Source organism: Ambystoma mexicanum, chromosome 2q (assembly GCF_040938575.1).
Source record: "Ambystoma mexicanum isolate Mex_15411 chromosome 2q, UKY_AmexF1_1, whole genome shotgun sequence".
Taxonomy (NCBI): Eukaryota; Metazoa; Chordata; class Amphibia; order Caudata; family Ambystomatidae; genus Ambystoma; species Ambystoma mexicanum.
This window is the reverse complement of record NC_090924.1, coordinates 1,279,266,391-1,279,286,880: the sequence shown is the minus strand read 5'-3', so window position 1 is coordinate 1,279,286,880 and position 20,490 is coordinate 1,279,266,391. Positions and strand designations below refer to the sequence as shown.

The window sequence follows — 20,490 nt, the reverse complement described above, 5'->3', positions numbered from 1 at the left end:
AGGGGTAGTGACCCCACGCCTCCTCTTTTGTTTAGGTAGTGCATGGCCACTGTGTTGTCCGTCATTATCAGGACATTCTTTCCCCTGACAGTTGGCAGGAAGGCCTTCAGCGCTAGTCTGATTGCCCTCAGCTCTAAAAGGTTGATATGTAGTTTGGACTCCGATGGAGACCAACGACCGCCGATTGTCAAATCGTTGGCATGAGCTCCCCACCCCAGGAGTGAAGCGTCTGTCACTACTGTGATCTCCGGCCATGGTTGCCAAAAAGGTTCTCCTTTTAGGATGTTCTCTGTACAGGTCCACCATAGAAGGCCTTGTCTGACCTTGTTCGGATCCCTGAAGAAAATCCGTCATTTGACCCGAGAACTGGGACCACTGAGTCTTTAGGGCCCATTGAAGGGATCTCATCCTCAAGCGTGCCTCTGGCACCAGAAAGATGCAGGATGCCATGAGGCCGAGCAACCTTAAAAAGTCGTAAGCCTGGAGATTTTGGGCACTTTGGAATTTGGAAACCATCTGAAGAATGTCTTGAGCCCTCGACTTGGGAGGCGAGCTCTTTCCCAAGGACGTGTCTAATACAGCTCCTATGTACTGAAGCTGGGAAGGTGTCATCTGTGACTTCTTGAAATTGAGGGAGAAGCCCAGTTTGTGGAGGAAGTGGCAGGTGACTTTCAGATGATCCAGTGCTTGCTCGGCAGAGCGCGCTCTGATCAACCAATCGTCCAGGAAAGGGTAGGCATGAATCCCCCTTCTCCTGAGGTGCGCTGCCACCACTACCATTAACTTGGTGAAGACCCTCGGGCAGAGATCAACCCGAATGGCAGGACTCGAAACTGATAGTGTGAGTCGCCAACTACGAACCTCAGGTATTTTCTGTGTTTGAGATGAATCGGGACATGAAAAAGAGCATCCTGGAGGTCCAATGACACCAACCGGTCCTGGAGATGAAGGGCCTGAAGTATCTGAGAAAGAGTAACCATCTTGAACTTGTCCTTCCTGAGGAACTTGTTCAAGTTTCTTAAGTCCAAGATGGGTCTCAGTCGTCCGTCCTTTTTGGGAATCAAAAAATACAGGGAGTACCAACCCTTGTTCCTCACCGCTGCAGGTACTGGTTCTATAGCACCTTTCTCCAGCAGGGTTAGAACTTCCTGCTGTAGGAGCGGGTTTGAAAATTTCAACGGGTGTCTCCCTGGTGGATTGCTTTGAGGTTGCTTTAGAAAAGGAAGGCAATAGCCTTGGGCTATTATTTCTAGAGCCCAAACATCTGAAGTAATGGCTCGCCATTCTTGCAGATGCTGCGACAGCCTACCTCCTACAGGTGTTTTGTGGTGCAAGTCCTCAAAATGGTTTTGTGGCGGATGTTGCAGCTGCTGATGGCAAAGAGGTTGCAGCTGGAGCTGGCTTAGCAAGTTTTCCTCGTCCACCACGAGTGACCTTTCTTTGGCCCCATTGACTGGCCATTCCTCTCGTCTTCCCGTATGAGGTGTAATAACTATAGGATCGTCCCCTCCATGATTGCCCTTGCGCACGAAAAAGCTGAGGTTGCCTAATAGCAGCTCCTAAGGATTTTGCCGCTGCTTTTGAGGTCTGCAACCTCTCAAGGCTCTCGTCAGCCTTGTTGCCAAAACCTGAGACCCGTCAAAAGGCATGTTCAGGAGGCGGTTCTGTACGTCCGGTGCAAAACCAGACTTCCGTAACCACGCAAACCTGCGCATTACCGTGCTAGTGCCCATCGACCTGCTTACACTATCCTCAGTGTCTAATCCAGATTGAAGGGATTCCTGCATGGCCTCCTTTCCATCTCTAACGATAGCTAGGAAACCTTTCCTTTCTTCCTCTTCTGGTATGTGCTCCGCCGCCATTGCGATGCACTCCCATAGAGTGTACGAAAATGTTGCCAAGCCACATGTGCAGTTGGCAGATTTTAATGCCATGCTCCCGGCTGAAAATACCTTCCGTGCCCAACCATCCACACGCTTATCGTCCCTGTCTGGAGGGATAGACGGGTACACAAGTTTGTTGGAAGCTGTGGCTGCTTGTATGACCAAACTCTCGGGAGTTGGATGTTTTGACAGATAGCCGGGGTCTCTACTGGCTGGGCGGTATTTTGATGCGAGGGATTTATTTACCGGAGGAATAGAATCCGGAGTTTCCCAATTCTTGGCCACCCTGTTTTGTAAGGCTACATGAAAAGGTAGTACTGGGTCTTCAGTGGGACCATGGTCCAATATGTCTGTTAAATCGTCCTGGACGAATTGGGCTGGTGGTCTATCCCATCCCAAGTAATCTACCACCTTGGTCATTAACTGACGGTAAGATGGACTGGCATGCTCTCCTGGATCTGGTCTACCAAAGTCATTCTCAGGAGAGGTGTCAATGCCACTTGCATTGTGTAAAGACTCCACCAAATCCCTCATTCTGCTTTCCTCTGAGATCAAGCATTCTGGGACATTTTGGGTGCCATACTCCAATCCAAAAGGTACATTTTCCTCCTCAGATCTCTCCTGTTCCTCAAAAATTGAGGTCAAGGATTTGAAAAACTCCTTCCTAGGGAGAGGCTTGAAAACCTTCTCTGGGAGAGGAGGAGGAAGAGGCGTAGTACCAGGCTCTGAAGGAATTACATGTTTTTTTAAACTTTTTCCTTCTCTTTTTCTGGCTGCCCTGGCTTGGTTGGAGCCTTTGGCGCCGATGGTTTCGGCGTCGACGTCGATAAAGCCGTCGACGACATCGATGACATAGTGGTCGTCGACAGGGTCTGCTTCGAGGGCGTCGAGGTGGCCTTCAACGGTTTCCCCTTCGAGGTGTGATAGGTCTCGGACGGCGTTGGTGACCTAGAGCGGTCGACTCGACTCGAGCGTTTATCGCTCAGCGTCCTGGAAGGTTCCTTATCCTTCCTTTTACGATCACGCGGGCGCGCAAGTGTCGGAGTGATGACGCTCCCGGCCAGCTTCCGAAGAAGGCGCGGACCAAGGCTTCGCCTTCTCAAACACCTACATCATTTTGACCCTGAATGCTTCCCACTCTTCGATAGACTAATTTTTTGTGGGGCATTTCATTTTCGGGGACTCGACTGACGACGAGGTGGAGGGAGACTTATGGCGTTGTTTCTTCGACGAAGACGACTAGCGATGAGAATCGCTTCGGGATCTAGATCGATGCCTTTCGCGTCAAGGAGATTTTTCCCCCATGGGGTCTTGACTCGACGCTAGAGGCTTTTCGATCCTTCCGACCTACCTATAGCTTTCCTCTCCTTTCTCGCAAGGCCTTCCCCGTCATCGCCTGACACTTCGAACAGGCATCCATGCCTTTCCCGAGACACCACAAACACTCGCGGTGCGGGTCCGTGATCGACATTTTTGGCCTGCACGACTTTCTTAAAACCCGATCTCGGGGTCGTGGTCGGCGTCGAAGACAAGGACATAATTACTTCTCGTTATATTATATTTCATGACAGAACTCGAGGCGCGCCGAATGTCCGAAGCATCGTACTGCGGAAAAACGGAACTGAGGCCAATGGGCGCTGAGCGTGCTACTTTTACACCCGATGATGTCAGTGTCCTTCGAGGGACCATCGACTCGACAACATCGACACACGGCGCCCTCTGCCAAACATTTTTCGAAGAACAGCAAAGCTGGATGGAATACATCCGAAGAGCAGCAAAGCTGGATGGAATACATCTAAGATGAGGAATACGTTGGAGGACACAATCCACTCGAAACCTTCTCTTGATTATTCTCTACCTTGTAATTTTCACACTCTCTCTCTCTCTTCTTCCTTTTATTTCTAAGATTCTCAAGCACTTCTTAACCTCTTAATTGCCATTTACTTTTACCTCTACATTAATCTGGTTCACGCCCATGAAGACTATTTTACTGAAGGTCTCCAATTTTCTTTGTACTGCTACCTATGCTAAGCACTCTTCTCTTACTTCTTGCTCTTCTGTAGCTTTTGATACTGTTGATTATTGTCACTTTTTCCACGTGGTTCTGTCTTTGGCCCCCATCCTTCTTCTCTTTATATGATTCCAGTAACCACCATTTCCGCCTTTAATCTTTCTCATCATTTCTACGCTGGCAATTCCCAAATCTTGTCATCATTCTCATCTTTTTCTGAGTCTTTCCATTGTACCATTTCTACTGATTTATTGGCATACAGTACTGGAGGGCTACTAATTCCCTGCACCACAATCCTTCACCAACAGGTTCACTTCTTTTCCCACCTCTACAATTCCTTCTTCTGTAATCCACCCACCCCCAGCTATTTATTTATTCTGCCACACCCTACTCTTGCTACCTCCGATCATAATCTGGGAGTTTATTTTGACTCTTCTCTTTTCCTTGCTTCAGAACTCCACGGTTCCCGTTTCCTTTTTCATTAGTAGAACGTGCATAATGCTCAGGCATTCCTTTCTTTCCAGGCTTCTAAACGTCCCATCTCTTCACTAATCCTTTCCTGTTTTGGCTATTCTTTTAATCTTTCACTTGGTCTCCCGGCTTACCAACCGGCCCCTCTTTTTTTCAATTTAAAACTCTTCTATCCACTCACTTTATTTTCTATCTCCTCATGATTTGGTGCCCTCTGCCTTATTTTCTCTCTGTTGGCTATCTTTTGAATCTCGTTTTATGTTTCACTATCTATGTATTGTTTTTAAGTGGCTTCATTGTCTGGCTCCCCCACCTTACTTCTCTTGTTTATTTCTATTATCTTAATCGCACACTTAGTCTGCAATTTCAGTTGCTTCTTCTAGTTCCTCATCCTGCATTTCCACTGCCTCATTTTCCTTCCTCACTATCTTCTTAGCAGTGGAAGAAACTTCTGCTTCCTATCAGGTCTGTTCTTGCATCCCTCTTTTCTGATGAGACTTAAAATACTACCTTCTTTCTCTGCCTTCTTTCTAATTTTGAGCATGGAATTTAATATTTCTTGTAATTTTGTCCTTCTTATTGTTCAGTACTTTCGCAAAAGTGCTTTATGAACCAAATGAAATACAAATATAAGATGCATCTTTTAGGTCGCTCCATGGAACTCAATGGGAATCTTCCCTAGTATGATATCATGATATGTTGCTCATTGTGAAAGATGTGCAGACTGTGAGAAGAAACAATACTTGTCTTATGTGGACCCCATTTTGGTAAGGTCTGTTTTATTTTTTGGATGCTTCACTATGGAATAATTGAAAAGCAAGTTTTCCTAGAAATACTGGATGAAAATTCTAATTTTGTGCCCTACTACGTTAGGAATCAAAAAGTGTAAACTAACAAATTAAAACACACAATAAAAGGTTTACCTTTGCACCAGAAAGATCTTCTTCTCCATATTTGATTGCAGATTGCAATTTCAACATCTAAAGAGAAAATAAAGATCAATATTAAGCTTTCCTAAAAAATCTAACATACTAGATATAAGGTAAATGGAAAAGAAATGTGCTCTTTGAAAGTTGAAGTAATAAATCTACAAAAGGGATAGCTTCACCTAAAACATGTTTACTAGAGAGGGGTGGTTGACATCCAACACATTTCTTAGATAGGATGATTGCTTAATTGTATATTAGTCCAGGTGGGTCGGGGGGGGGCACAGAGGGTACTTCCTTTATTGTTGAGCGGTCCTTTGATTGAATGCTTCCATAATAGGTGGGAACTTTTAGTCACCAGATTTGTCACTGAGATGATCAGTAACATGTCATGTTTTGCAAAATGGCTTGTATGAATCAAACAAGATATTCCCTATGGTGAAATGGGGAAATTAGGTGGAATAGCAGAGTATCAAATTGGTTGTCTGCAAAAGGAAGACTATCAACTGTACTAAGCAGCTTTGTGCATTTGATTGTGTGAAATCATTCACAGCTCTCAGCACAGAATTTGGATTTGTACCAAGAGCCTACAAGTAATACAAATGGTTTGTGGTGGCTTTACAAGATTTTTCTCGATGAGCTGACAACTTATAACATAAATGTATAACAAATTATACTAAGCGTCCATGTGAAGTATCAAGAGCCCTCCACAGCGTTGCTTCAGGGTTACATAGTCACATTATACAATATATATTGCTACTTCCACTTCTTAGTTGGAAAGAGCAACACACCAAATATGTCACATGACATCAACCGCATATTCACTGACAGCAAATCACACAGCATCCCACACCCAACACGTACAATTGCTGAATATAACTCTACAGTACTAGTCATCTCTTCCAAAAAATGTCCATTGCATGAAACTGTAAATGTATAGTATAATGTATTGTCTGTCTCACACAATACGATGTACAACTTCTAATAGGAGTACAGGCTGCAGTATGCTGAATCTCCCAGACTAAATTAATGCCCATGAGGCCCATGACAATGGCAGTTAGGCACTATATAATTATCACATAAATTAAATATCAGTTTTGGGCATCTATAAACTGTAAAAAGTCAATTTATAGTCAATAAAACTTTAGTTGGATGTATATATCCATAAATGTAACAACAATCACAAAATATTAAACACAACAAGCTTAAAATCAGACACGTAAAAAGATTAACATTAAAACTTGACCAACCCCCTCAAGTGTGGCCATAACACAGAACTCGCAGACTCTGGGCACCTCACTAGTGGGCGGCAACACATTAACTCATTACTAATAGGCATATTTTTCCTGTGATATCCCCTTATTCATTTTCAAAGCCCTACATATAAAAGTCGACATGGCCTAAGCTGTCAAGGGCGCTACCACTGTAGCAATAAAAGCAGCGCTGGAGCATACAGATTCAAACTTTTTGCTCTAAAAACAGGGACCAGTAGCCAGCTCTTTAGCACGGCATAACTGGGACAAAACAGCATCAAATGCGCCAGGTCCTCCAAACTGGCCCCACATACAGGATAGCCAACTTTTATACTCGGGCCCATTCTTTTTGCTTTTACTTCCCACAGGGGTAAGCAATTAAAATGGACTCTCGTAATATGATCAGATTACCTATGGAACCAGACCAATTCATCCTTAATCTCATTTGTTGCCAATAACATGAAGTGTCTATTCGAAGGTTGTGCAATCTCTAGTGTTTCCCTTTCATCGTAAATCCAAGCTATCGCTCTCTTTTTTCAAAACGCGGCTCATTGCCCTGCTCAATAAGCTTGGCTCATCAAAATGCCTACCCAAATGTATGTTCTGTAACATTTGTTTTATATAGGAAAGCCTTATAATATTTCTTATTAAATACTGAGCTAGGGAAGCATTAGGATTTGTCCAAACCCTGAAGCATAATAAAATCGGTTCTCTTGCTATCTCGTCTGCAATATAAGTCAGACCAACCTCATTAAGGGCACCAAAGCTTGGGGCCAATAATGTTAGGACCAACAGCTTTTTCAAAAAAGGCATTTTCTTCATATTGAATAACCTTTTGGTTCACATGGCCCCAAATTGAAGCACCATATTTTACTATTCCTCTAGTCCTAGCCAGATCCAATTATCTTTAATGGCTGCTGCCTGTGCTGCCCCATAAAATGGAAAATACCCCCTACAGACTGCCTCATGCCACAGTTTTTAAATGTGCCTCTGGAGAAAAAGCCTCAGAAAAGCAGATCAAGTAATCAAAAGAATCGACTCATGGAATTGGGTCTGCCTTACACCACATGGTCGGTCCTAAACTTCTCCATCCTCCCAATCCTTTGAATTAACCTGCAGATCCAGCTCTCCCATAAATGGTACATATCTGTTAATCAGGCATTGTAAGGCTCTTGGGGACCGGGCAATAAGGACGGAATCATCCGCATAGACCAATACTGGCAATGACATACCCCCTATCTTAGTAACGTCTGCTTGACAATCTACCAGGGCCTTGTACAACATCTTAATATACAGGGAAAACAGGATTGGGGCAAGCACATAGCCTTGCCTTACTCCCTGAGAACCGAGGCGTACAATGCCCCACCGACCCTGTTCTTACACCTGCCATCGTCCTTCTCATGTAGAGAAATAAGAACATCCAAAACCCTTGATGGAAAATCATGGGACCTCAGCACCTGCCATAACTTGCTACTGTTGACGTTATCAAAAGCAGTGCAAAGGTCCATAAATGCTAAGTACACTGGCTCTTTCTTTATATATAGCAAGAGTGCAATTATCTGGTAAAGGTTAAGGCCTTGGTCCATAGAACCCAAAGATGGACGAAACCCAACTTGAATTGGGGAAAGAATTGAGTTAGCTGACATCACTTCCTCTATTACCTTCAAAAGACATCTCCCAAAAATGTTACAACTAGAATTTAAACAGGAAATAGGGCGATCGGATTGAGGGGAATCGCTACACCCCTTCTTAAATAAAGGGACAATGATTACCTTCTTCCACTCTTCCGGGACAATGCCCATCACCATCATTGCATTGAGAAGCCCAGTTAAAATAGGTCCCCATATCTCAATAAATTCTTGGTAATCGTCAACAAGAATGCCATCCGACCCCGGTGCTGTTTCCTTTTGACATTTTAATGACCTGTACTATCTCCAAGTATTCAGATTTCACTTAATCACTGATCTCTGAATGTTATCCTTAGTAGCCAACACTTCCCAACTTCCCCTCTCCTGATAAACTCCTATACTCATGGCATTACTGTTATACAGCTTGGAAAATTTGAAACCCAGCTACTATCCAGAAGCATGGTTGCTGAGCCAGAGAGTTGCGGCACGTATGCTGGGAACTTATTCACTGCCACCCAAAAGCTTTTCTTTTTCCAAACTGGCTGCCTCCAACACTTCCCATGCACAGGTATCAATTTGTTGCTTCCGATTTTCCAAAGCTCTTTTGTAACAGGACCTAGCCAAACAATTTCACACCTCGGCACATCCATACACTTCATTAACGACAAGAGCACCCTTCTTGCGGATTTACACTGATCATCAAACCAGCCTGTAGATGCTCCTTTCTTCCTTCCAGATGCACTTTTTAAACGGAAAAACTCCTGGATCCCTCTTGTGAGGTCCTCGTAATTTAGAATCATTGACTCTGGCCTCTCAGATCTTCCAGCAACAGCATACATTTCAGGGTATTTAGCTTCAAAATGTGCTCGCCTAGCCAGGATTTACCTGCCAACTCCCATCTTGGTGTTTGGTAACATTACTCTTGCAGGTAAGTCCTGCAAGAGGTTTGTTTTCCTGCTTGATACCATTACACTTATCTGGACGACCAAAACTAAACCATAATGATCGCTAAAAAGGGCTGGTTGTATACTAAAGTACGCTATCAGTTTTCATAAATTCACTATCACCCTAAAGTAGTCGATAGTTGAACTCCCTCTGGTGCTTTTATAAGTAACTGAACCTGGATTGTCATCACCTACCCTACCATTTAGCATTCTTATACCTATTTTAGTAAACCAATGCCAGAATTCCAGGCCATTGAGTGGAAGCGCCCCCAAGTTAGCACGATCCTCCCCGCAATGGGAGACAATAATGGACACTCCCGCAATGGGAATAAGGCCAAGACAGAGTGCGGGTGAGCGTAAGTGGGAGTTTATCAAAAGAATATGGCATGCAAAGAACTCTGCAACCTCCGAGAGCGCTCTGCCTGACAATCGCAAAGGCAGGCGTATTTCTAATACAAAAAACGTCATCAGAACCTACACACTATAGGGGGCACAAGTTAATTGGGATTGGGTGGCGTCGACTAACTATAGGTGTTGCTGCAGCGTGGTTGGTCCGGGTGGGAGGACGTCACTGGTCAGCCTCGTGGGTTGGGTTGGGCCTGGCAGGCCGGCTTGAGGTCATCCGGGCGGTGTTGGTACGCTGGGGCAGCCTGTGACAAAGATGAATACCTTCCCTGACTTGGGTGCCCTAGATCATGCACATTGCAGTTACTTAAAACCCCATATCTAACTTCTACAGTAAATCTTTCAATCAATGAAATACAACACAGGAGGAATGCACCTTGTGAGGGGTCTGGTGGTCATCTATTGGATTTACCGGTGTTCTGACGTCTGGTATTTCAGGTCGAGGGGCTGGGCTCTGGGGGCTTGGGCCGGGTGGTACATGTTTTATTACTACGTTAGAGGCTACTATGAAGGAGGGCTCTGTGTCTTGTCCCATTGTCGGGGGTAGTGTTTGTGCGGGGTCAGACTTCTTGGGGTGGTCTGGGGGATTGTGGGATTTACGAGAGGGTGCTGGTAGATCAGTGGATTCAAACGTGAGTTTATTACCGTGCTGTAAATAACGCAGGTGGCGGCCGGTGGCCTTGGATGCGGTGTTGGGGCCTCTGACTCTCTGAAGCGGTTCCAGCTTGGTCGGGGGAGGTGGGGGAGCACGGCACAGGCCTTAGCTTTTTTCTATTTGGCAGGCTTCGTGGGGTGGGAGGGAGAATGGCCTTGCATATATTCACAAAAGGTATTTTCCTCGTGTGTTGCTTAATTTTGAATACAAAAACTTTTATATCATTTGTCTTCTTTAAACTACGGTGCCATACATATATACTTCGAGTTCATAATATATTCAGTCTGAGTACCTTTTCGTTACCTAACATTATATTCACTACAGGGTTTGATTATTTTATGTACATTAGACGTTACATGAGGTAGTTCTAGGTTATGGCCTACAGAGATTGATACTCGCCGCTACGGGTGACTGAGAAAACATATACGAGTTCAGGTTTCTACATAAAACTGAAAGAACACTTATACATATAAAGGTTATACGTTTCGTCGACATCTTTCTCTGTGGTTATAGCAGCATTAGTCCAGACCTGGGGTGACATCATATAAACGTTACATCTTTATGATTAATTCACAGTTTACAGAACCTGTTTAAAAGGAGGTAGTTCATTAATACCAATACTTGAATCATTTTCTACTTTCTTCAGACAGTGATGCTACAGTTTCTTCCCCGTCGCCCCGGCCTCGCGGACCAGGTCATGCGGGGTGCAGTGTTACATTGTGAACGACGAAATGTTACAGTGTTAGCATCTCGGGTTAGCTCATACCCGGCTTTCTCATGGGAACGCGCTCGCAGCGGATCTACCATGGTGCTGCGGCGGCAGGGATGCTTGGAAAGCCCTCCAAAGGTGGGGGCCGTGCTACAGTGTGCTGAACTCACGCCATCTTTGCTGGGCACGATGGCTTCTAGGCCTGTCTAAACTTTAGTGTGTGTGTGTGTGTGTATGATGGATACGTGGGGGCAATGTCATCGGCGGGCGAGCCCTCCTCCACCTGGGCCCGGGTGGCATGAGGGGACGCTCAGCGAGCCATGGTCCTCACCTGGGGAGGATAATGCAGGAGAGGGGGGGGCCTTCAAGGCCTGTCCTCCCCTACATTTCCCCCCTTTCGTTACTAAAGTAACGAATTCTTCAGCTCTTCCAACCTTCTGCACTCTTGTTCCTCTATTACTGCGTCATCCCATGCAGGTGTTCCCTTGATGGGCATCCATGCCCTGCACACCCCCTTTAAGCTCTCCCCTCTTCTAGCATATTCGTCTGGTGTGCACGTTAAATATATACAGTCACCACTTTCCTCCAAGTCTACCCAGACCTCTGTGTACCATTCTAATTCCACGTCTCGGGGTTCCTTGATAGTGGTATGCCATAGTTTGTCTACTATGTACTTGTCACGGTACATAGGCACTAACCGGTACTGGGGGGTGTTGTCTGTTCCTGTCTGCACATGTACTTCTTGTGTTGCCCTCATTGTACCACCAGAGTTGCCCATTGTCACCATCATCATTGCGCCGTTAGGGACCGCATTTGCACAACATCGGAGGCCCACCTGGCACAGGCAGAACGCCACGAGGAGGAACACCACAGCTGGTACCAGAAATTTCATCGTCATTCCAAGCCACGAGGGAACCCAGGAGAAGATATTGTCGAACCACGTGCTGGCTTCTGCTCCACCTTCCATCTTCATCTTCTCTCCCAGATTGTGTACTGCTTCGATCACGTGGGATAAGGAACCATTTTCCGCGTCTTCAGAAGGTACGAAAGTGCAGCAGGCACTTCCTATTTTTCGGCAAACACCTCCGTCCATCGCTGTCAACAGGTCCAGAACATACCTGTTCTGCATGGTCATCAGGCGTAAAGCTCGCAGTTCTACTTTTATTATGTTGAACCCTTCTTCAGTGTCATTGGCTAACTGAATCAGTTCCCACCGTGTTATCTGGAGCCATTTTGCATTTGCCCTTGCTTGGACACTTGAAATCAGCGAGGCAAAGAATGTTTCTACAGAGCTGAACAGTCGGTACCTGTCTGGGATCTGTGCCAATAAATCGGACGAAGCTTGAGATATGTAATTTGATGCCCGTCTATTCCGTGATAGCTCTTCTCCCTTCCCTCCGGAGGACAGGACATAGAGGTGTGATTTTGCAGTGGGAGGAACCGCACCCTGGTGCATGTTCCCTGGCGTCCTTTTATTTTCGTCAACGTGGCTTTCTGGAATCACCATTAGGGCCGAGTGCAGAGTGGCCATCGAGCAGCTGCCGCTCCATGCCTGGGGAAGGTGCAAGTAGGCCTGGTTCCCACATACCCAGTATGTGTCCATTAATGCGGCTGTTCCTTTTCTCATGTCTGGGATGGTGAGAGTTTTGTTGCAGTTTTTATTCGTCCCTATTGCCACTTTTCCTTCTCCCTTAAAACATAGTTCGTTCTTGATCTCACTTTGTAGCTTGAAGGGTTTCTCCATTGCTGTTACCCATGTCAGTTTGGAAATGTGCTCCTTCCATACTGGTGTGCACGTTTCTTCTATCCATCGCATTCTGGCTGGTTGGACACCTCTCAGTGCTTCCGCTTTGCACAGTACTTCTTCATCTTTCCATTTGTTTTCAGAAAATAGTGTCCCTTTTATCGCAATAAATGGTTCTTTGAGACATACCACTCCAGCTGCTTTTGGGTAGCACGTTTTTTCCGTCTGTATAATCTTGAAAGTGACGTCGTGTGCCTGGAAGGTGTTTTTTATTCGGCATAGCGTGAGATGAAGGAGACACTGGGCATCTACAATGGGCAATTCTCTGGGCAACAACACTTTAGGTGTGCCTGATGCATGGGGGATGAGCGAGCAGACATAACAGCTCTCATTTGTCGTTTGTTTGGCTGTGGCACTCATATCAGCATACCATTTATTTGCTTGGTGGGGGTGCAGAGGGTCTTCCATTTTATCTAAGCCTAACCCATAGTACTCATCATACCCCCTCCTGCTTGTCTCTCTTCTCCGCCTACTATCCTTGCTTCTCCTACGTCTGCTTCTGGTAAATGAAAAAATGGGCCCCCCTTCCTCCTTCCCACCCCCCTTGTCAAACTTCTGATATGTTTCCTTATGTTCTGTCATAGTTATAACATTCCCATCTTCCTCAATAAACAACAAATCACTTCCTTCTAACGGGGTGGGGAGGGTAGTGGGGCTGCTATATATTTCAGGTGTAGACATTGTGTTGTTTTCCATTTCTGTTTGTATACCTCTTGAGTTTGACAGGGCGACAGTTGGTGGTTCAGTGTAGTAACCCCATACAAAGTGTGATCCATCCCATACTAAAAAATCACCTTCTTTTATATTTACACTTGTGGTTGTATTGCTCCCAGGAGCTCGGGTAATGTTACTCCCCCCTCCCCCCTCGGTCATCTCGATAGAGATGAACGCTATAAACCAATATGTCACAATAGGCAAAATATTGATAGGAAGAACACAATAACACAAATTGACAATCCGCATTCGTATGAATATGTAAGTCTATCTATCAACATTTCTCTAATTCTAACAAATCTATTAGTTGCAGGCCGCCCATTAGATGCCATGGTAATTCCTGTTTGAGATACAAAAGTGCATTAAGTACAGGCATGTAAACATTTCCAACGTTATTAACTCTTTTTTTTTTTTTTTTTTGTTCATAAAGCATGGACGTGGGTAGGGGAAGGGTTTGTTTCCACAGACAAGGGTATTTGCAATCAATACGTTTAGATCATTGTATAATATATATAAAAACTTCTTCAAAAGAAAGAAAAATTTCAAAAAATGAGAGAACGAAAACATTCAAATAAAAAAAAAAAAATTTCTTTTTTCGTACGAATGCCATGTCATCAGTTGCATTCATTGTCAATCGCTGCACATACACAAAATCACCTTCACTCATTCTCCATAACACCACTGTCCGCTGTTGCCTGTGCCTCGTCCTGCACCTCACCTTCCACGGCGCTATAGGCTCTGCGTACGTCTGTCAAGTGCACCCAGTATCTTAGGCCCTTCACCTTTACTGCTGTGGGCGTGCAAAACACTACCTCATAAGGGCCATGGAAACGTGGCGCATTCCACCTTCGCACAAAACTTCTGACATATATAAAGTCACCTGGCATTAGCTGTAACTGTTTGTCAGGCAGTGGTACTGGTTCTGTTGTATTCCCCTCCTCTCTTGTAGAGGGGGGGGCGAGTTGCTTCGCTATTATGCGCGCTGCCTGTGTTAGTTTTTTCAAGTACTCTGTGAACTCCTCTCCCAATATCGCTGCGCTTCTGTGTGCATCAGAACGTTCACGGAGAGGCGAATGCGTTGTGTGCATTCTCCTTCCCGTGACGATCTCATGCGGGGACAAATGGTGGTCTTTACTTGGCTGATTGCGCAATTCGAACAGGGCCAAAGGTAGGCAGTACATCCAGGTCTTTTTAAGGGAAAAACACAGTTTTGACAATCTGCTTTTTAACAGGCCGTTTCATCTTTTCCACTACGCCATTACTTTGAGGATGATAAATCGAGCATAATTTGTGCTTTATTCCCAATAACGTAGTCACTTCTTTGAATAGTTCATTAACAAAATGTGTGCCGTTGTCTGAGCGAATGACTTCGCAAATTCCCCAGCGCGGGAATACTTCCCGTACTAGGAACTTTGCGGCGCCCTTCGCATCGGGACGCGCACAGGGGCCTGCCTCCACCCACCTCGAGAATGGACATACAACCACAATCATGTAACGAGCCCCATTACATCTTTCTCCCATGTCTACATAATCGATGTGGAGCTCTCTGAATGGGCCATTTGGTTTTGGTATCGTACCTCTCAGTGTGCGCAATGTCATACCTGAGTTATAAATTTGACATGTCGTGCATTCCAATGTCAACCTTGTGATGTGTTCCTGGAGGCAAGGTGCAAACCAATCTTCTTGTATCTCCGCCATTATGTGTTGTTTTGCGTTATGTGCGGGGAAGTGTAATTGTTGAAATGCTATTTCTAACAATGTGACTGGCATCACAGCTTTTCCTGAACTTTGTTGTCGCCACAATAAATCTGTCGGCGATTTGCTGCATCCCCTCTTAGTCCACACTAATTTTTCTTCTGCACTAGCTCCCTCTTGCAGCTCTATTATTTCTTGTGTGGGCATCATGTTGTATCCTGTGGGGACCTCTTGGCTTGTTGTGTGGTGCAACATGTACTCTCCTACCTCACCTTTCTGAAAATATGAAGCTTCTTTGGCGGCGGCGTCTGCTGCCGCGTTCCCCAAAGATATAAGATCTGTATTTGTAGTGTGGGCTTGGCATTTTACGATGGCCACTGCCGTGGGGTCTTGCAGGGCCTCAATCAGTTCTTTCAATAATTCTGCATGCTGAACAGGTGTTCCATCTGCTCGTCGAAACCCTCTCCGCCCCCACCGTGCCAGCCCTCCGTGTACTGTTGTTGTCATGTATGCCGAGTCTGTATATATTGTCACTGCGCACCCCTTAGCTGCATGCAACGCTTCTATTAGTGCTATTAGTTCAGCTGCTTGGGCTGAATAGTGTGATGGGAGGCGGTATTGCACTAGTGTTTCATATTCACCTTCCTCCAATCGTACCACTGCCATACCCACATGTTTCTCTCCTGTCTCCATGTCTATTGAGGCCGACCCGTCCACGAAATACACCTCTCCCTCGTTTAGGGCATTCTCAAAAACCACCTGGTCCTGACCTTCGTCACCTGTGTATGTTGCACAGTTGTGGTTCTGCATGTCTTCTATGGTGCACGCCTCTGTGATGAATGTGGCTGGGTTCACTGTTTTGCATCTTACTATATGGATGTTTGCACTGGACAATATTATTTCATATGCTGTGGCGCGTTGTGTTGTTAATGTGCTCTTTGATCGCTCTAATATTGCAAAGAGTGAGTGTTCCACAAATAGTGTCACAGGACAGCCCATTACTATCGTGGCACTTTTTTCAATAGCGAACGCGGCTGCAGCTAGTGATTGCTCGCACGCGAAATGACCTTGCATTACTGCATCTAGAGTGCCACTATAGTAAGCCAGTGGCTTGTGCCCTAACGATGTCTTTTGTGTCAGCACTGCTGTCATCAGTGTTCCTTTGCAGTGCGAAAATAAGAAGAATTCGCGCCCATAATCTGGATTTGCCAGTACTGGAGCGCTTGATATCAGCTCTTTCAGTGAGTTAAATGATGTGTTCATTTCTTCTGTCCATTCTATGTGTTTGTTTTCCTGCTGGGCTTCTTTAAGTGCCTGTAATAAGGGCCTTGTGTATGCTGCATAATCCAATATCCATGCTCGGCAGTAGTTGCACATACCCAGGAACTTTTGCATCTCTTTTACTGTTTTGGGCTCCCCAACTGCTCTAATCGCCTGTGCCCTGTCTGGTATGATCCGCTTGCCATCCTTCGATATCAGCTGTCCCAAATATAGGACCTCTGTCAGGCAGTATTGTAACTTACCCTTGTCCACTTTGTACCCTTTATTGGCCAATAATATCAGGAGTGTTATTGAGTCCTTTCTACACTCTTCCTCAGTTTGTGCACAAACCAATAAATCATCAACGTACTGAATCACCGTGCTTTCTACAGATAAATTCCCTGGATCTTCATGTAGTATCCTGTTGAATATGCTTGGGCTCTCGCAATATCCTTGTGGTAGTCTGCAATGTTCGAACCTCCTCCCCCCTAGTGTAAACGCTGTTAAGTACCTGCTCTCTTCTGCTAAGGGAATCGAGAAAAATGCGTTTTTCAAGTCAATGACCGTGAAGTGGGACGCCGTTTTTGGAATATTGCATAGTATTGTCGCCGGGTTCGGCACTAGAGGGAACTCCTTCTGAATCACATCATTGAGTGGGCGTAAATCTTGTATCATCCTCCAGGAACCTCCCTTCGCCTTTTTAATCGGGTAAATGCATGTGTTACATGGGGAGTTGGAGGGCACTATTATTCCTTGCGCTAGCAGTGCATCTATTGTCTCTCTGATCCCTTCTTCTGCTTCGCGTGACAATGGATATTGTTTTACCCGTGGTAGAATTGCTCCCTGTTTCAGTTTTATTACCACAGGCTGAACCCCATGTAGTAACCCCACATCGTGGGGGCCATTTGTCCATATGTTAGTTGGTACTACCCTCATGTCGTCATCAAAAAATGTATGTGGTGCTCCTACTACTGCCATTAATTCAACTGGAGTTTCTCTGGCTGTAACTACAATGTCGCACGGCATTGCTAGTTCCATCACTATTTCGCCATCAGTCTCAGTGTCGGAAAATAGCTCCTCGTCTGACAGCTCCCTCAGTGGGATATTTGCATTTGTACACAGTACTGTCCGCCACTCACATCCGTCCATGTCAATGCCAATCACACATATTCTGTTTGCTGACACGTGTACTGCGTGTAAATCCAACAATAGCACTGACCCGGGAGCTGTGTCGGGGCTCACTATGGGGCGGAAGAGGAATTCGGCTGGGATCCTCCAATCCATCCTTTTTAGTTCTGGTACTATGAGAGCCAATGTTCTCATGCCCTCAATAAACATCTCCTCGTTTCTTGGTAACCCTCTAATCTCTTGCATGATTGTGTGGCCCTGTATTACTGCCATTATGCGGAGGGGACATATGCCAGGTGTTGAACATACTATACCACTTTCTGTGAATGATATGGTCATATTTAGTTTGCTTAAGAGATCCCTCCCCAGCAAATTAATGGGAGAGCGTTCATAGTACAGCAAGGGTGCTTTCACTGTTTTACCCCCCACTGTCACATCCAATGCTTCTGTGTAAGGAACTTCAATTACAGCCCCAGAGAACCCCTGCGTCTCTAACGTTTTATTAGATAACGGGAACCGGCCCTCTTTGATACATGATTTTTCCGCTCCCGAATCCACCATGAATATGAATTGCTTGTCTCCTATCTGCGCTCCTATCAATGGTTCCTCTGATGCATTGTGGGTCGTAGATAGTACTGGACACGCAAGTGCTCTCTGTGGGCTGTCCTATGCGGGGTGTCGCATTGCCCCCCCTTGATCAAAAATGTTCCCCGAAACTACTGACACGCCGCTATAAGGTGCGGGGGCAGGCGCTCCATTAGCTACTGTGGCGAAAGTGTTACCTGGCGTGTATTGTATATTGTCATTATTCTGTGGGTGGTTTTGTGTTCTGTACTGATGTCCGTGTAGTTGTGCGTTACTTCTTTGTCCTGCATTTTCTGGTTGTTGGTATTGTCCCATGGGGAGGCCGTATGGGCTTCCTGGGTGGGGGTGACCGTACTGCTCTGTCTCCTGGAACCCGTTGTTTTGTCTGCTTCTGCACTCCCTTGAGTAATGCCCCCATCTCCCACAATTCCAGCAGCTCCACTGTGGACCTCTGGGACCCTGCCACCCATTTCCTCCCATTCCTCCATACCCTTGTCCTCCTCTTCGGCCCCTGTACCCACCTCTTCCCCCTCGTGGGGCCCACTCTTGCCATGGTAGACCTCCGTTCTGCTCTTGTTCGTTCCACTGTCGCTGGCCTTGTCCGGCCCAATTAGCTGCTATTCTCCCTTGTATTGCTATCTGCCCCTCCTCCCCTTCGTCTCCCTCCCTCATGAGTGGGAGCCCGGCTACCGCAGCTGCAACCTTCACTAGCTTTGATTGTACCAACTTCGCTTCGTCTGCCAACCTTTTCTGTGCTACTTCCTTCTCTCTTTCTTTTATTCTTTTGCAATGGTGCACTATTATGCTTTGGATCTCTGGCCACCCCTTCGCCTCAACACCTGCTATTTTGTCGAGTGCCTTCTGCACCTCTTTTGGGAGCCCTCTCTTGATGATAAAGTAAAACAGAGACGTTGACTGATGCCAGGGCGTGCCCGTTTCCGCTCTCCACATCTCCTGCACCCGGAGAATGTAATCCATAGCATCTTCCCCGTCATTCATTTTACATTGCATTACTGACTGTAAGTCAGGGGTATCTGGGAACGTCTCCCGCAGTGCGTCCCACACCCTTGCTCGCACTGTATTAAAGGAAGCCCCGTCATGGCGGTCACAATCCAACGTCACGCCCGGGAAACCAGCCTTAGCCCATACTCTGTCCGCTTGATCTCCTACTGCGGATACTAGTAGGCTTTTCACATCGCCTACTGCCAACGGTATGCCGGCGGTATGTTTCTCAAATGCATATATCCACTTGCTCGCCCCTCCTGACAACGGGGGCAATAATTTCATTGAATTAGCCTTGTCCATCTGGGCCCAGGGTATATAGTTTGGTCTCCCTCCCCCTCTGTGTATCAGCGGAAGTTGTAACTTCCCTTTTGGAGTTGCACCCTCCTCGACTTTAGTCGCTGCTGACTCCAATGACGCCATCTTCCCCACTCTATTTCTTAGTCGTCCCATCCATTCATCATCTATAGTCCCTAGCGAGCATGCACCGTCCACCTCCTCGCTTTCCCCTCCTACTGCCATACTCAACCTATCACTCTCATCCATCCCTCCTCTAACATCACATAGCAAGTCCTCTCTGATCCCTCTCTCTCGTGATACATCACCAATGCTCCCTTCTACTGCTCCTACCTCTATTATTCGTGTCGGCTCTTCCTCAATTCTGAACAGTATTTCCCCCTTTTTCCATCCTTCCTCAATTTCTCTGCTTTCGCTTGACGCTCTAGACGTGCGTCCTGATCGTGTAGGGGCGCATGCTGTGCGCTCACATATGTCTTTTATTCTTGAGAGTTCATCCCTTGCCACAGAAAGCCTCGATTCTAAGTCACTCGTTAGCTTCTCTATATCCACTCTCTGTGTGCTTCCCTGGGCACGCTCTCTAGTGCTTTCGTAGGGTGGGGGGGCTGTTGGTCGTTGTGGTGTAACAGTTGTGGGGGGAGGCACATAAGTAGGATCACTATATCCTGCTGCGGGGGCTGGCTTGTTCAATATTGGGTACAAACTAATCACCTCCGTTGGTTGTTCTGTATTTAACTGGTCCTTTTCCCCTCTTGGAATCATAAGTGGGTTGTCTGTTGTGGACGGCAGATCGACATTTGGCGCCGGATCTTTGGGTGGCGGTACTTCCTCAAACAGTCTCCAGAGGTCTAATATCTCCTTCCTGTTTTGCCATTGTTTTCCCTTATACTTGAGGCGAATGCATGTTCGAACCATATCAAGAACGCTTTTGTCAAAAGACCCTCCCTCGGGCCAAATCTGGGGCAATCCCTCCCCTTTCAATTCAGTTACCCATTGATCGTGATATTTATTTATTCGTTCAGCGTACCCCGGTAGGCTCTTACAAATGTGTGACAAGGGAGTTTCTGCCCCCATATTCTAAATCACTAGCAACGACCGTGTCTACCTCCTTTACTTTTAG

The 20,490-nt window shown here is 46.0% G+C and overlaps 1 protein-coding gene across 4 annotated transcripts in view; it reads right to left on the bottom strand.

Moving 5' to 3' along the window:
* LOC138570097 (intraflagellar transport protein 70A) overlaps positions 1–20,490 on the bottom strand; it is a 694,742-nt gene that overhangs the window by 430,183 nt on the left and 244,069 nt on the right. For all 4 annotated transcript variants that reach the window (XM_069648698.1, XM_069648696.1, XM_069648699.1 and 1 more), the window contains one exon: positions 5,289–5,345. In XM_069648698.1, coding sequence (XP_069504799.1) covers positions 5,289–5,345 — 57 coding nt within the window. The remainder of the gene's footprint in view (positions 1–5,288; positions 5,346–20,490) is intronic.